Source organism: Chiroxiphia lanceolata, chromosome 10 (assembly GCF_009829145.1).
Source record: "Chiroxiphia lanceolata isolate bChiLan1 chromosome 10, bChiLan1.pri, whole genome shotgun sequence".
Taxonomy (NCBI): domain Eukaryota; kingdom Metazoa; phylum Chordata; class Aves; order Passeriformes; family Pipridae; genus Chiroxiphia; species Chiroxiphia lanceolata.
Window position 1 is genome coordinate 23,906,246 of NC_045646.1, and position 17,806 is coordinate 23,924,051.

The 17,806-nt window shown below is 45.5% G+C and overlaps 1 protein-coding gene across 2 annotated transcripts; it reads right to left on the reverse strand.

Annotated features, from left to right (window-relative positions):
- Positions 1-2,450: 2,450 nt before the first annotated feature.
- PPP1R7 (protein phosphatase 1 regulatory subunit 7) lies at positions 2,451-17,806 on the reverse strand. 2 transcript variants are annotated; one of them, XM_032697537.1, is made up of 11 exons: positions 17,728-17,806; positions 16,960-17,037; positions 16,669-16,791; positions 12,743-12,798; positions 11,726-11,791; positions 10,943-11,073; positions 9,919-10,081; positions 6,689-6,805; positions 5,310-5,414; positions 5,063-5,149; positions 2,451-2,848 (listed from the first exon to the last, which is right to left on the reverse strand). In XM_032697537.1, the coding sequence occupies exons 2-11, from the start codon at positions 17,000-17,002 to the stop codon at positions 2,672-2,674; spliced, it is 1,068 nt and encodes a 355-aa protein (XP_032553428.1). In that variant the 5' UTR covers positions 17,003-17,037; positions 17,728-17,806; the 3' UTR covers positions 2,451-2,671. The 2 variants fall into 2 exon arrangements, with proteins under 2 accessions (XP_032553428.1, XP_032553429.1); XM_032697538.1 differs by lacking the exon at positions 16,960-17,037 and having other exon boundaries at positions 17,728-17,802.

Below are 17,806 nucleotides of genomic sequence, written 5' to 3' on the forward strand. Positions count from 1 at the left end.
ATCGTGGTCCCTGAACACTCTGTATCTGTGGGAGCAAAGTGCAGAGGTTACTGACCCTTATCTGCTTCCTGGCAGGCATCCCTGCTCCCAGCCTGGCATGCCAGAGCACAGTAGAACCAGCCCTCGGCCAGTCTCTGCTGGGACCCAGGTCACCTGGCCCCAGGGGCCTTTTTTCTTCACAAAAGCACCTCCCTCTATAGTGGTGGCAAGTGACGCCCCCACATTACCCCACACAGGCACAGTTCAGCACACGCTCGGTCCTGGCATGAGCAAGGGCCCCACAACCTCAGGAAAATGGGTGGGCAACTTGAACCTGGCTAAAGGTCACTGCTAAACAAAATGTTTGCTGTGGCAGAGGCAAAAAAAGGCAAATCCAAGCCTGAGGAAGGAGGTGAGGAGCCAGGCGAGGTGGGAGCGGGCTCCCACCTGCACTTGGTGTTGCTCTGCAAGACGAAGTCCTGGGGCACATATGCCAAGATGAACTTCATGCAGTCGTGCAGGCTGCTGTTGTGGATGTACCCATGGTACACACAGGGCAGGAATTCAGAGGCAAAGGCTATGAGGAAGGCCCGGGAGCAAGGAAATATTCTGCAGCAGGTGCTGCAGCTGAGGGACACCCCATCCCCACCCTAATTCATGCCCTGTACTCCTGGGCTGGCTTTCTGCCTCTCCTCGCCCTCAGCCTGACAAACCAGACACCAACACCACTGGTCTGGGAGGGCAGCTCCCTGCTCATGGCGCAGTGTCCTGCCAGTGCCCTGTGCCAGTAGTCACAGAGGAACTCGTGGGCGTCCAGGCAGATCTCCACCCAGGTATTGAGCAGGGCAAAGAGGGATGCCAGGGGACAGGCTGCCACAGAGAGGGTGATGAAGTCAAACTGCAGGACTGGAAGAGGAGGAGGAAGAGCAGGGAGGGACAGGCTGAGATGACAGCAGCAGCTGCAGCATCTCACCGCCCTATCTCATGGGGAATGGGACAGCCCTTCTCCCTCCAGTGCTCACGGGCTACTCCAAGTGAAAGCTCCCATGGCTGGTTCCTTCCTCTGTGGAACTCCTGCAGCTGCTTTCTTTCCCTTCCAGCATCTCAGCTCCCTGGGTGCTTTCAGCCAACCCTGTCTAAACTTGGGCCAAATTCCAGCTTCATTTACGCCCTTTGCAACTCCCACCAAGCCAAGGAGGTTGCACGTCAGCACTGAACTTTGCTTGGTTTGGGTCCTGTGGCCTCCCAGAGCCCCGGTCAGACCCGTTGGTAAGGCTGGGATGACACGTGCCAAGCACAGAATCAACCTGAGGAAACACCCAGGGGTCCTGAAAAGCTCTGAGGTGATCTACTCCCCAAAGGAAGAGAAGAGTTTCTGCTGGTTTTTGCAACTTTGGGAGAAATCCCAGCTGTTTTGCCTCCCAGGTGCTGTCAGCCCACAGCTCAGGGACAGTGTGGGTGGGGCTTCAGCAGCAATGGTCACAGAGCAGCTGAGACCCCACTTTTACAGTCCCCAGGTGCTTTTACAGTTCCCAGGTGCTTGTGGCACCTGGGGGGACTCAGAGAAACTCATCCCACCAAACACATCCCAAGTTCAGAGGCGGGGTGGGATGCACATTCCCCAGCCAAGCCCAGTCACCTCCAGCAGCACCACAATCCACAGCAGAGCTGCAGGTGAGCAAATGGAACATAGCCCACGAAGGGAAACTAAAATCTTCCACCAGGCCACACTGTCCTGCTTAATATTTCTGTTGTCTTGCTGAAGAAGGGATTCTTGCCACTCTTCCAGAGATTCAAATCCATGTCAGATCAGAATGAATCAAACTACCACTGAGAGCAAATTTTCAGGAAACACTCCTGTTTTTAACTCGTTCCCCTGGGCTGATGACATGACTGTTGGACTAACACAGTGGCAGATGGCAAGGATTCCCCTGGGAGGTTTTCCACTTGCTGGGGGGATGCAGTTCAGTTGCCCAGATCAAAGAGAGGTTCAGAGGGACAGCAATGCCACATCACCATGTTTAGTGGAAGCAGGACATAATTCATATTTTCTGATGGCAAACACTGTCTGTTAACAAAGTCCTACCAAACCCTTACCTTGCTCACCATTAATATATTAATATCAGTTTGTCCCCAACCTCCTCATGAGCTTGTAGCTGTGCTTATAAAAAACCAAAATTACTACAAAAAGGCTACTTCCTCTACAGCCCCATGTTCTGCCAGCAGATATTTTGCACTGACTCACACCTGGTAACTAACCTGGGTGGGCATCTCCATCAGATCTTTTTTTACTTTTCTGCAGATCACCGTTGAGCCTGGATCTGGATATGGTGTTTGTGAGGACATTCCTAACATGAAGGCATGTCACAGAGTCAACACAGTTGGCAAGCAGCTCCACATGGCTTCACTCTGCTGCAAACACTTTCTGGCAAAACCTCCCCCATGAAACAAAAAACACAGGCACATTGAAGGCTCTTGTGTTAAGATTTAATAATAATAATAATAATAATAATAACAACAACATTTCAAAAACAATGAGTGCATTGTACACTAGATCTGGTTTCAGTGCTTTTAATTGACTATTTGCCCCATGAGTGTCAGTGTACTGAAGACCTGGGGAGTGGTGAGTGGATAAAAAACCCTTCTGGGACATTTCTCAGAGGAGGGCAGGGGAGAGAGGGCAGCAGGAGGCTCAGAATCGAACAAACGTGGCATCGATCTGCCGGACAGTCGGGAGGGCCAGCATGATTTTGCGTCGGTACTGGGGATCCTTCTGCAGAGGGTTTCGCTCCAGGTAAACAGTTTCCAAGTTCTTGGCCCCTTTCAGCTCATCCAGGTCACTCCAGCTCTCTACGAGATTGTCGTTCATCTGCGGAGCACACACGGTCACGCTCACCCAGTGTATCCCCACGCCAGGCCTGGCCACAGGAACCCAGTGCTGCCCAGGATCGTTGCTCCCAGGGCAGCATCGCTGCACAGGCTTCACGTGCATCAAAGGAGACCCTGTCTGCAAGATCCTTCTCCCCCTGGAACCTCTGAGATGAGCTTTCCTGTCTCACACTCCAGGCCTCACCACTATTCCCTCCTCACCCACAGTATCCTGGGGGCTGCTCCACCCTTCAGACAGTGTATCCAGTCCAACCACTACGCTGGGAAAGGCACTGCAAGGCACTGGGTCAGTCTCTATACAGTCTCCCACCCCATACACTGTGCATTTATGGGCTGGAAATATTTACATCAAGATTTATTTCCACTGGGACATCTATCTTTACTTTCACAGCTTCCCAGGAAACATTAGAAAAGGTTCCAAACTGACAAGAAAAGCAACCTTTTCCTCTCTCCTCTACATCACTTCCCCACCAAAACTGCTTCTGCACTCCGGAGAAAATGCCAAGCTCTCTAATTTGGGTTCTCTGCCTGTCTCACTGCTGGCACAGCAAAGGGATTTCCACACAAAGGGATGACTGCTTCAGCTGCCCAACAAGGAAGCAAAGCTGCAAGGTAGCCACATGCTGTCCAACCCTGAGACACAAGCACCCTTTGCTTTTGGATACACAGAAGTCACTACAGCAATGCCACCTTCAAATAAAATATAAAAAAATTTCACTGGATTGTCTCATTCTGCTACAGCTCATCACAATGTCACTTCAGCCAAGTCACTCCACCTCGAGACATCTCAGTCCCTCCACTGGGGATGTGGTGCTTGGGAAACAAGTGTCTAGGACTTTAAATTCTGCTTCCTTAAGGTGTTAAAGGACATTTTTATGTGGCTTCAGCTGTGCAGTCAGTGAAAATACAAATTGGGAGATACACCACTTGTTCGCACTGAAGAAAATTCTGCCCTGCTCCTTTTCAAACAAATCTGTTTTTTTAACATAGAAGTGGAACAAATCCAGGAGGGCATTTTCCAGGCTCAGTTAACAGATCTTGGCCAAGGCATGTTCTGACAAAGGACTCCAAACACACTGGTGTTTTTGCAAAGGAATGCACTGAGGTTCAGATGTGCTCTGTCCTTTCAGTGCAACCAGCAGTGCAATGCTGACACCTCCTATAAGCAGAGCAACAGCAAAGAGGAAGACTGGAGGAAATTGCACAGGATCAGGACAGGCCCCACACCAGCTACACTGAACTGCCTCACTTTTACTGCCCAAAAGATGTCACGTTAAACAGGCTTCTCAGCTTCTGTTACTTAAAGAGTTCCTCATGGAACAGGCACGGACAGGTAACACCACTAGCTGTCTCCTAAGCCACACTGCAAGACTAGGAAAATGACCCAAGGGACCTAGACTACAGGCTCTAGCTGGGTTTCATTTGAAGCTGCTTTGCACTCCTTTTCCCTCAGCCTCTACTCAAGAGTTTAAATGACTGAACTCCAAACGACAGATATTACGACGCACAACTCTTACTCTCAGCCCTGAATGCAGAAACTCTACAAGAGCTAAAGCACGTGCCAGCTCATGAACATTTGCTGCTTCTTCCCCGTTTTTTCACATGGGCAGATTTGTACACAGCTCCCAAACATGGCAGGGTGCTAATGCTTCAGGAGAGGGTGTCTCTGAATCTCCTGAGCTGACTCAGGAATGACAAAGGGCTTAGCAATTCCAGGTGTCAGAAAGAAACAGAAGCAAACCTGAGCTGTTATCTACCTCACAGGAATGGAAGCAAACCAGAAGATGGTTTAATTTTCTTCGTATTTATAATGCCCTAAAAATACCAGCTCTGCTCTGAACAGGCACTGTGCTTCCCCATTACTCTGTCACGCTCACTCAGAAAAAGATGAGCTGCAGAAATAGGACACGTGGGACTGTTTCATAACCACCCTGAGCGTGAAGGCAGAGCCTATTTTCTAGGCAGACAGAGGCTTCTTACCACTCAGCAAAGCTCTGCAAGGATTTTTTTAAGCTCTTCTCTTTCCTTATGGAAAACCACCAGACACTTTATCCATGCAGACTGTCAAGATCTTAACGCTGATCACCAGATCTAGAGGAGTTCACCTCAAGACACACATACCCACATGCTGCCCATCAGAAGGGTTTCACTGCTGTACAGACATTTTAGGGAACAGCCTCTGGCCTGTTCTTACCCAGAACTCCTGCAGCTCTGTTAGGTGGCTGATATTCTCAATCTTCTTGATTCTGTTGGATGCAATGTCCAGCATTGTGAGTTTGTTCTAGACAAAGCAAACATGAAAAATATTAGATCAGATTTCTTTTCATCTTCTCTGTCCCACTTTTTTTAGGCCCGGGTTGAACAAAAACTTCCAGAAAAGCCATTAACAGGAGCAGCTTAGGGCAACAACTGTGCTGCACAGTCAGCAAGAGCCTGCTTACATTGTTCTCCAGTCCCTCGATGACTTCGATGCCGTTGTGGCTGAGGTACAACTCCCGCAAATTCACCAAGCTCTGCAGCCCCTCGATCTTGGTCAGACGGTTATTCTGGAAGTGCAACAGCCCTTTAGTACCACTCCAAATAAACTCAAACCCCTGTGAGTCACTGGGGAAAAACCATTTCTCCGAAGTATGGCTGGGAAGGGGAAATAGTCTGCTTGGGCCCACACTGACCTCGTGAGCTCATCTGTTTGATCTCTGCACCACTGATGCATGAGGAAGCACCATGGGAGTCACAGTCTCCAAGTTTAGAAGAATCAGACTCTGACCTTCCCATCAAAAGCTGCAGCCTGAAAGCTTTCCACTTGGTGTCTTTACAAACAACAGGCATGAGCAGCGTTCATCTCGTAGGTCTGTTTAAGGGGATGGTCAGTGGAGAAGTTACACCACTTTAATCCCACTGCACTCTGCTGTACCTCCTACAGAACAACGCTGCAATACAGGTGCTACCACACGGAGTCAGGTCTTTCCTGCCAACAACTGTAAGAGATATTAGAATGTGCCAGCATTGTCATACTGATGAGAAGGGGACTCAGTGAAAGAAACTAGCTGAGTGTCTTTTATTCCACCTTTTAGAAAAGGAAGAAGCTTTCCAAAAGCCCATTAAGGATAGATTTCATTTAGCACAGTCTCGTTCAGACTTCTTGGCTCTTCAGGAAGAAGGCAGTGACACTGAGCCACTGCCATTATAAGGACTTCCCTGGGGTAATGCATTGGATGTTACTGTAACACATTAGGAAACTATTTCAGGAACTAAATGCAGGATAACATTCATTCCCTGTTCTTCCTTCCATAAAAATCAAATATTTGTTTTATCATTTTATCTGTGTCTGTCAATCTCAAGTAGCATGAAGGGATGAGAAAAGATAACACAGAGAATATCACACCTCCTTCCAGTACAGGAATTCAACTCCAACACTGCAGACCTGCTGCTGGGGGGCTTACAAGAAGGCTGGAGAGGGATTTTTCACAAAAGCATGTAGTAATAGGACAAGGGGGAATGGCCTTAAGCTGAAGGAGGGCAGGTTTAATTACATATTAGGAAGAAATCGTTCCCTGTGAGGATGGGGAGGCCCTGGCACAGGTTGCCCAGAGAAGCTGTGGCTGCCCCATCCCTGGAAGTGTCCAAGGCCAGGTTGGATGGGCCTTGGAGCAACTTGGGATAGTGGAAGGTGTCCCTGCCCACGGCAAGAGGTTGTAACTAGATGGTCTTTAAGGTCACTTCCAACCCAAACCATTTTGTGATTCTGTGATTCAGAAGAGCTGATTATAAATCACAAAATGTTTTGAGGCACAAAGGCTGTTCAGAATACAACCAATACCTGTATGCTGAGCACAGTCAGGTTTGTCAGTGCATCCAGATTCTGCAGCTTGGTGATTTTATTCTTTCCGAGGAACAGACTGTCAAGATTAGCCAAGGTGTCAATATTTTCAATTGCCTGCAAAATGACCAGAGGAGACTGTGTTATTGCTGTGAGGCAAAACTCCACTTGGTAGATGTGGCTGCCATTTTATAGCCATGTTATAGCCATGGGGTGTATCCAGGGCAGAAGATTTGTGAAGTGAGAAAAACATGTCACTAGTGAGTGGAAAGAGAATCTGGGAGGAAGAAAACACAGTTTGCAAATTTAGTCCTGCGAATCAGTGACTGCATAACACAGAGGCAAGTTGTTCAGCTTCTCTGCCTTAAGCAAGGTTAACTGTCTCACAGGTGTAAGTGTTAATAGATGTAACTCCTTGGCTATATAGTCATGCTACTGGCAGAACACACCCATACCAGTTAAAGTGATGTACATGTTTTAAAATACACATGCTACTGGGAGAACATTTACACTGTACCAGTTTAACTCCCGAGCTCAGCCTTCAGTGGGAGAAGATAAGGATCTCTGTGAGGCATCAAGGAGAGTCATATTATTTATTTACAGAGGAAGGGAGAAAGCACAAACAGAAGAGTGAAAACAGGGGGGAAAAATGGGAAAAGGGTGGGATTATAAAAGGCTCCTGCAAACAAAAGGAAAGAAAACAAAACACTTCCTTTTTTTTTTCAGGGGAAAGCCTCTTAATTAAAAAACCAAGATACTGTTAAAAGAGGTAAGAATTTTAAAACCAGACTTCGGCTCAGAGAAGAACAATATGGACACAGACACACCCAGAGTGTCTGTGCTCAAGCAGGTTGTGACATCTCAGCTTTCCCACATTCTTCCTGCCTGGCAGAGCTTCAGATCAGTAGTGCTGGTGAGCCAGGCCACTGAGTCCTAGCACCACTTGGATTACTGTGTGCTTGTGCATGGGTGCACATTTACCTGTGTGTGTATAACACAAAGAAGAAGAAGATGGACACAAACACACACACTATGAACTTACAGATACACTCTGGGAAAGGAAAGAAGCTTTTCAGCCTCTATCCCACAACTGCCAAAGGACTGAACATAAGGTGTTAAGCAGCTCAAATTTGGATTCACCCTCCTTCTAGGCTATGGACTTACCCCTGTTTTGACCTTGCAAGAAAAATGATAGATTTGTTGCTCACTGGCAGCCCCCCTAGCCCTGAGGAGGAAACACGGACGACTCAGCATAGGGAGAAGAATGGGACAGACGGACACGAGGGGACAAAACCCTAAGGAATAAGTAAAGAAGTGCTTGCATTATAGTTGCCTCAGTCCAACTTAAAGAATAAAGCATTAAATGTGTCAGCTCAAGTCTAAAGTTCTTCTCCCCACCATTCATTCAAAAGGAACAGAGCAACAAGAGCTAAGTCACGAGGGACTGCAGGGTAAGTGCACACCAAGGGGTCTGAGTGTCCAGCAGAGTAGGACAGTGTTACTGCAGCAGCTTTGGTGCACAGGGAAGGAGTCAATCGGGCATCTCAGAGCCAAGAACACCTCCTGAACAGTCCACAGGCTTGTACCCTAAAAAGTTAAGGATATGGCCACCTGTAAAGCATACAGCCAAGCCACCCTAGCAACGGAAAACTAGGACAAGAGTTCCAGGTGCCCTCGAATGACACGAGATTTCTTCATGCCAAGCCTAGGCACAGGTTAGTCACTCCAGTAAAGCAATTAGAAGCACAGAGCACTGTTGTCTGAAGAAGACAGAATAGAATTAACAGATAAAACACAACCACCCCCCCCTAAAAATAAAGTAATTTAAGAAGCTCCTGTTACCCATCCAGTGACAATTTCGGGGGGGTTCAGTTGTTCTGTTAGTATGCTCAGGCTCAACACTGAGAATACACACATAAAGTAAATCTAACTTCATTGTTTAAAAGCTATTCCTTGGCTTGATATTATTGGCAATGCACCACCTAAGTACCAATTCAGAAATGTAGCTGGATTTCTTTTTTTTCCAGAACATAATGATCCTTACAGTACAATTTTACTTAACTCAGCTTTTGAAATGTAAGGATCAGTATGCTTAGCCTGTTCTGTTTCTGAAACAGCAAAGTGCTTTTCTCTATAACTCCTGTTTCCCCAACCTATGCAACTCTAAGGTTCCTAATCCCTCATCTGATCTGGCAGATTTATTCCCCTAAATAATTTAATTTCCAAAGCAGAAATTTCTTTGGCTGGAAAAAAATTCAGTCCAGTTTAGCTTTAGGAGCAAACCAAAATTCTTCGTACTTCAAAAAGGCAGCACACATTTCTATCTTAAAAAGCTGTTTCTAGTAGCTGAAGTTTCCTTCTTTTCTACAAAGTGTGCTTCCACAAGTCCTGAAATAAAGGGGAAAACCAGATCTTTCCCAAATTTGTTCTTTCAGCATAACAAGTAATTTCTCAGAGACCGTAAATGGGGAGCACCAACTCAGACCACATTGACTGAAATGCACTCATCTGTTATGAGTATTTTCTAAAGAGTATGTAATCGAAAAAGTTTAAAAAAAACAAGTTTACTTTGCATGTTGCAAGTCTTTTGCGTCATCTGTCTGACCAGTTCTCTTACAAACTGGCCAAATACAGAGAATCATACCTCAGGGACAGGAGAGACTACTCATAACTGCTTCTCTGTAACTGGCACAGACTTTCAATCACCTGAACCGAAAAAGTCACGAACTGAACAATAAAACCCAAAAGCAATCAGAAGCACAGCACCAGGTTTTTGAGGCATTTCAGAGCAAAGCCTAAAGATAATCTTTTTCCTGAGCAAGACTGACTGCCATAGCAGGCTGTCAACTACACATACAAATCAAACTCAAATTTGCATTCAATAGGTTTCATGGATACAGCACCAGTCTCTAAAAAGGTAAGAGAAAACAACTGCTAGCTTTGATAGGCTTGGCTCTCTAGCAGGAGGAAACTATCACCTGAAAAAGGAAGCACACAGGGGATAAACATGCTCATTAAAGACAGAAATTCATAAACAGTGATTTAGTAGCCAGGCACTAATGCATAATGAAAGGATCCAGCACGCACAGCAATAGGCACAGTGACTGACTAGAACAATAAAAACCAACAAAATTGGAAGTCAAAGTCAATGAAGTGCACTTTCAGAAAATGCTAACCCCAAACCAAAGAGCTCAAAACTCTCCAGCTAACACCTCGTAGAGCAAGCCTACCCGAATTCGATTTGATCCCAACTCTAACATCTGTAGCATCTGCAAGTTGCTCAAATTCTCAATTTTGCTGATTTTGTTGTTGACAAGGAAGAGCTTTTTAAGCTGGGTAAGCCGATCTAGTCCTTCAATTTGTCGCAGGACGTTAAAGGAGATGTCCAGGATCCTGAGGGAAAACAAAGCAAAGGTCTCATCAGTCTGTCAGGTGTGGATGATTCTGAAAGAGGCACTTGTAAGTTGGTGGGGAACCTCACTATCAGCAGAGATCAAGCCTTTGCTAGGCCTTGAATCTAAAGTCATGAGTAATTTCTTCTTATCAGAAAATACAACAAATATAACTTTCAAAATACTTCTGCAGTGTGTCAGCAAAAAGAAAAAACCATCTGACACATGCAGAAGACAGCCATTATTTTGCCCAGCCACGGAGCCACTGTGGGAGGAAGCCAATCTGGATTTTCCTTGGAAAAGGTATTTGCCTACAAGATCTGCCTCTGACAGGACCATGTCAAGGCCTCCCACAGGCAGGAAGCAGTTGTGACCATTAGAAGTAGGCCAGTCCGTGCCCCAGTGAGAACAGTTTTGTAATCTATCTCCAGGGTGATCCCAGACAAGTGCCAGAAACTGGGAAGGGCCCTTACTCCTTCCCTAACACCCTCCAAAAAAAAAAAAAAAATCATAACCTTACCTGAAACCTCTTGTCATTTTTGCAGGAATGAAAACCTGTTACACAGAGCTCTCGCTGCCAAGAGCAAGGGGTGCCTGAGCACTCCCACACTTGCATGGAAGCTGCAACCACCTGTCATTCTCACTGCCTTACACAGCACAGGTTTCATTTCCAGCTGCCTGTCCCTGGAGCTTCAGGATAATGAAACTAGTTTACTGCATAGGTTAAATATCAATAGAGAACAGACATCATCCTTCACAGAGCACCCAAATGAATTCTGAGAAAGGCCTGGGATAAGCACAGCGTGAGTAATGCAGTCACAAACCACCCCCAACCTAATCCTAGTGATTCTGCTGGACTCACTCAAGTTCCACCAGAGTCTCCAAGTTCTCAATCTTCCGGATTTGATTGTCATAGAGATCCAGCTCCCGCAAGGTCTGCAATTGCTCCAGGTTCTCAATGTGCTTAATCAAATTCTGACGGAGACACAGAGTCTAATTGTTGGGGGAAAGTTTAAAAAGAAACAGGAAAATGGATATTGAAGGACAGCATGTCATGTCTTTTGGCTTACAGACAATAAGGTATGTGTAGGGGGGTTCCCAGTTAGGTTTTTGCTGGGGAATTTGTTTGGATGTTGTTGGTTTGTTGGGTGGTTTTTTTGTTTGTTTGGGCTTGTTTTAAATACAATCCTTTCTTGGTTTACTTCAGCTCTACAGAAGGAAATCTTTTAACTACAATGGTCAGACACTAACAGCAGCTCAGGGAGGCTACGTAATCTCTGTCTTAGGAAATACTCAAGAGCTTGGAGAAGGCCCTAAGCAACATGTTCTAACTGGGCCTGCTTTGAGCAGGGCTTTACCTCCAGAGGTACTTTCCCATCCATGTTATTCTATGTTCAGCCTGCTGTACAAGTCCAGGATGCATCTCTTAGGATGTGCCCTGATGCATTTTCTCTCATCCACTTCCAAAATCAACTTACAATATCTAAGGATTTTTATTACTACTTGACAAATGGGCAAACACTACCTCCTTCAGCTAAAGTGAACTCATTAAGATCTCAGCCAAAAAGAGACTCTGTCCTCTTACAGGTTAGATCTACAAAATGCCCAGTTCCAAGAGGCATTCTCTATTCCCTAGGACTGTTACCTTCACTTTCTTGAGCACCTCAAATCCTTCAATCTTCCCAATTCGGAAATGATTCAAGTCAACATCCTGAAAGAGAAATGGAGGGATCTGGCAGTTATTTCAAAACAAACCTGGTCTTCCAAGACCCAACATGGTCCTTTGAACTAAGGAAAATTACAGTCTTACGAAATGTGCAGCTCATTAAAACTTCCCTTCAAACTGCTTCTTCAGATTGGGTTTGGCACATGATTTTACCACCACTGGGGAAGCACTGTCCTAAGCTTGTCAGCTGCAAAAAGGCAACAGCCCTTTCCTGAGTCTGAGCACTGTTCTGCCAAAACTAGAAATCTTCAGAATTTACCGAGACAGACAAATTCTGCTGTCTACCATGAATAAAGTTTTGCATAAAGGTCTCTCACCTGCTTTTCTAGGGCTTAACTGGAACACTTTGCCATTTCCAGTTCCAGGCCTCAGATGAGCAGGAATCACTGACAGTTTGAATAACTGGTGGTTCTGTGAACACCAGCTCTGCACTGGCAATCAGCTGATGCCCTTCACATCTGTGCTGATCAGCACCAGATGCTCCAGTTTTGCATGTCAAAGGGAAAACAGAGTACTTCCCCACCCAAGTTCAAAAACCTCTCCAGCTAACAGGCTCACCATGCTGCTGATGCCAAGGCATTAGGCTGGATAAGTCACTGTGCCTATGCCAAATCACAGGAGTCACAGCAGCAAACAGTTCATTAAGATATTCTCACAGAAGCTCGTAGCCCATCAACACCTTCTGCAGCACAGCCCCAGTTTCAGTGCCTCTGTGCTTAATTCAAAATTCTGAAGTCCTAAGAAAATGTTTAAGCTACTGATCAAGAATAGAACACCTCTACTTCTAGTCTAAAGGCTCTGAATCAATTCTGTGGAGGATCATGGTAGCCATCACCTTCAGAAGAATTAGCTCTTTTAACCAGGTTTCAATACTTGCCTTTGCCTACCTTTGTTTCCTGCCGTATAAAGCCCATAAGGACAAAAATCTGCCTTTACCTCAGCTTCTGGGTCCAGGCTAATAGTCTCCATGTCCACTGGTGTCTCTGCTTCTCCTACACAAGAAGGAAATACATAATGAACCTCTGTACCTGACAGCTAAAGGCACAAAAACAATGGCAAACACCCAGAGAGACCAAGAGAGCAAATGCTTCTCAGGAGAAGAAACACATGAGATGCACAGTTCAGACATTCTTCATTAAAACCACACTTCACCTACTTGGTTTTCAATGTGACAGCTAGGCATGGACAAAAAGCTTTCTTAACAACAGAATTTCGTGCCCAGATGCAAAAGACACAAAGATCAGCACCTTTCCCAGCCTGCCTGTGTGGCTGCTGAATACTGCTGGCTCAAGACTGAGCTGGGCAGGATGCCTTTTCTTTACACCTGGGGCCACCGTGCCTCTGAAGATACAGCATCCAAAGTGTCTGTGCTCCTCTGACACCACAATAAAACACTGCCAAAAAGGAATCTAAACTGTCTAGTGAGAGCACCAGGAATGACCAAGCACCTCAACAATCCCACCCCTCAGCTTTTTTTTACTAGCACTGCCAGTTTATGTCACTGTTGTGCACATTTTTGGATGGATCTCCCCTCCTTTGTTTGGCTGAACTCACTACTATGCCAGACAACATTGTTTATCACACTGAATGCATTTTCTTGGGAAATGCCTTTATAGCTCTGGAAGGCAGCCCAGTATTTGCTGTGCTTCTACAACAGCACAAGAGGGAGGGAAGTTTACTGGAGAATTTCATGCTGAATAATTCATGCAGATTTCCATTTATTGAAGAAGGTGTGCCAGTTGCATCAATTTCCAAAAAAAACCCCAAGGCCTGATTCAGCTTTGCAAAACTGACATACAGCATGGAAGCTTTTTTACTTCATGTGCATAACTACTCCCAAAAAAACAAGCACCTGTAATTACAGTCACATGCCAAAGGCTTTGTACTGACTCTTGCTTTACTGTATGCAAGCTCATGCCATTAACCCAGTAATAGTGACTATTTTCACAGCCCAACATGGTTACAACATCCCTGTAAATGCCAAGTGCTTCTGTATTTAACAGTTTCTCCTACTGGTGCTTGGTCTTCTAAGTAGTAGTGTAAGGACAAACAGTGCAAGCATCACAATTTTTAATACTGTCATCAAACTACAAGGGTTTGACAGTCCACAGATCATCATTGACCTTCCTGTGTTTGGGCTGCTGCTCTTGCCTGGGCATTCAAACAGGAAAGAGACTCACTGAACTGACTGACAGAAGTTAAGCCTGAAAATCAATCCTCATCTTTTAAATTTTTTTTCTTTTTTTTTTTTTTTACAGTCTAAATTAGCAGGAAACATAGATTTTATTTTGGGGATCCAAAATGAGCTGGGAGCCTTGGGGACATTGAACACAGGATAGAAATGCCACCAGAACTGATGCAGGTATGTCTGCCTGTCAGCAATTTAGCTGTGGGCAATGCTTGCATTTTCTTATTTTCATTCCAGATCAAAGCCATGCACTTCATCAAGGGAATGGGACACCCTACCCTCCTGCTACCAAGGCTGCACCTCTTAAGACTTTGTTTGGCTGGCAGGCTTGAATATTTTCATTTATACACATTTGATTTAGGTAATGTGTTAATACTCTGTTCTGGAATCTGTCAAAGGGCAGCTCCACCTATTTTTTGCCATATGGCTTTGAGAGACCAGTCGTGGCAGAGCCAGCGTGGGAAAACAGCACTCAAATCCAAGCATGCAGAACCAAATCACACAGGATACATATCAAACTCACTAAAATAAAAACAATTTAAAACTGAACATGCAGGCACTGCAGTTATGTAATAGAGCCAACCCTCATGAAGTTTGTGCACTGTGTATAAAGCACTCCATATGGCAGCCTGAGTGAGATGTGTGTCTGATATCAGCTGTCAATATTGGTATGAAAATGTTAAAAGTACAGGAAGAGGAAGAGGAGAGGAAGAGGAGAATTATAGCAAATTTACAGTCATTTACATGTCACTTTATTTATGAACTGACTGGATATAAAACACTCTAAACTGACATAACAGCCAGGACTGCAATTTCCCTTGCAAACTGCTTTATTCCACACTTCCCAACACAGCACGTTTCTCAAGAGGGGAAAAACCCCCATTGCTCTGGCAGTGTGAAGTTCTGTAAGTGAATTTTTGTGTAACCTACGCCTGCAAGACACGTGGCTTTGCAGAGCTAGGAAAAAAATCCACCACTCAGGAACCCCAAATTCCACAGCAGGAACAGTCATTACTGAGTTACATAAGTTCACAGTAGCACAGGCGTTTAAAGCAACAAAAAGCCCAACTACACTTTTTAACTGCACACGCACGAAGAATATTATAAATAGCTCAGTTATAAGCTTTCTAACCAGAGGCTCTATTCCTCAGAGAATTAGTCAAATGATGAATTTGAAATTTCAGCTGCTCAAGCTCTTTCTACTTATGATCTTCTGCGAAAAAATGTGGAAGACTCTTTAATTTTCCTTGCAGCTGAGAAGCTCAAAGCTGGCTGTGAAAGCTCTCTCAAATGTTCAAAAATTATTCCTTTGTTCGGTTTCTGCCCTAGCAGAAGTTTTTTTAATGTTAACAGTTTGGAAGAAGTAACAATACAGTCATTATATTAAATAGTACACAAATGTAATTCAGCAACTAAATCTGGAGGTGTTTTTCTTGCTTTCACTGGAACAAAAGTACGTCACTTCTGCGTTTGCTTTAACAGAATTTCCAGGGGAACAATGTGCACAATATAACCCTAAACACACAGCTAAGTCATACCAGGCTGAGTAAACACTCATAGTTCCAGGCATGCAAGCTCTGTCTTATCTGCATTTTTGTATCAATCATACAGTGCTTGGGATGTACAGTTTGCCAAGTGTCCTCTTTCACAGGCGTCACCACAGCATTTTCTAATTAATATACAGGGTTTTTAAACTATCAGTAATGAATCAGACCTATGTAGAGTGCATTTAGTTAGGATATGAGATTTAAATAACAATTTACTAGTTTGAAAAATACTCTGGCAAATCCCAATGGGCAAGGTTAAGAGGAGAAGGGATCTGCAGTAGATGTATAGTCGAAAAGAATTAAAATTTGTTGCATTATTTCCCTTCCAGTACCACACCAACAATAATTACATGGACATCTCTATCAAAAGGATGCTGTTACACTTCAGACTGTCAGCTAGCACCAAAAGCCCGGATCATATCACCACACAGGGGCTGCAGAAATGGATCTGCTCTGACAAATTCCATGCAAGCCACTGAAAACCCACCCACCAAACACGCACAGGCTTTAAAAAAGTCTGTCAAGATTTCTACCCTGTCTTCTAATACAAACAGTAAGAACAGCAGCAAAAGTTTGAATCTGAGAGGATTCAAAGATATAATTTTGGTATGTCTTAGAATTTTTAAATTAAATTAAAATTTAAATTAAAAAAAAATAATACTGACAGCTCCCTTCAATCCACCTAAAAATAGTCTCCATTGCCTTCCAAAGGAATCTGGCAACTCTTTAGGTAAAAGACTACATAAACTAAAGCAGAATTATGAAAAGCTGCTTGGGGTTATTTCCAATGAACATTTCCAGCACCTTTCCACATTCATTTTCCGCATTTCCACCCCAAAAAAAGTATGAATAAATTTGTTTTGCGTTTTGATATTAAACATTTCGAAGCAAAACGCAGATGGATAAACAAATACGAAAATTTAAAAAAATAAATAAATAAAAAATCGAGGGTGCTGCCATAAGAAGCAGGCAGCTTTATTCTAGCTATGATAGCACTACATTTATTCAAATTTAAAGACTGCCCTGGGGCAGATTGGCACCGATAACCAGCACTGCCACAGCCAGGAGGAGCTCGGGGGGCCGGTGCAGGCTGCTGCCCCCAGGGGACGCTCGGGCTGACACGGTACCTGCAGAGTTCTCGCCGTTCTGCTCATCCCTCAGGCTCTGCTGGCTCAGGTCTGTCACCAGGCGAACCGCCTGCTTCCTCCCTTCCTCGTCCCCGGACTCCTCCGACTCGATCCGCTTGTCAACTGCACGAGACACAGAGCGGCACAATGAGGATACTTCCAGCAGTGGGGCACAGGGGAGGAGCAGCAAGCAGAAATAACAACCAGGGTTCACAGATACCACTAATGCAGTTAGTAGAAATCCTAAGTTAACTAAATGAAAGGTTTAGTCTTAAATAAAAGGCCTCTTACCCCTTGTTTCTACTTTGATTTTGGATGCACTTTTTCCTCCCATCACATCTTCCTAAAACCAACAGTCTGGGAAGAAGACTGGAGGAAAAAGGAAATTTCTTAGATCAATGAAGTGCAATTCCAAAGATTACGGAGATGGAATTAGAACTATTACATTTTAAAAGCTTTTAGAAAAAAAAATCAGTATCATGTACAATAGTACCAATGACACGAAGAAGTGAAGGCATCAATAAAAAAAAAATCCCTGCAGGTAAAGACAACAGTCTCCCCACAACAACCTGACAGATCCCTTCACATTTACAGAGCCACAGCTCCGGTGGCCACACTGGGCCTGGGACTTGAAGCTCCTCGCTCCTCCTCGGCCCCCTCTCAATATCTGCTCTCCTTTCACCGGGGGACTAAGGAAAACCAGTGACAGTCAAAAGGTTTCTTTCTTATTATCTTTATTTTTTACGCCACGGTCATCTCCACAACCCTCCTCCTTCCCCCTATGGCGCCCGGAACCCCACGGGCGGGGGCCGGGGGCAGCACCACGCCATGCCCCAGTAACACACACCGGCCCCCCGTGCCCGGCGGCCCGCCAGGGCCCGGCCCCGCGGGCAGCAGCTCCCGGGATGAGCACCCGGGGACTGCCCGGGCGCAGGGGGGCCACAAGTCCCCCGGCGCGCAGCTGGCAGCCCTCCCGCCGGGCAGCGGTGCCTGAGCAGCCAGCCGCGCCGCGCCGCCCCGACTCCCGCGGCAGCCGCGGCAGCCCCGGTGGGCTCTCACCCTCCATCATCTCCTGCGGCCCCGCTCCGCTCTCCGCCGCCATATCGCTCCTCCTCCCGCCGCCGCTTCCGGAAACCGC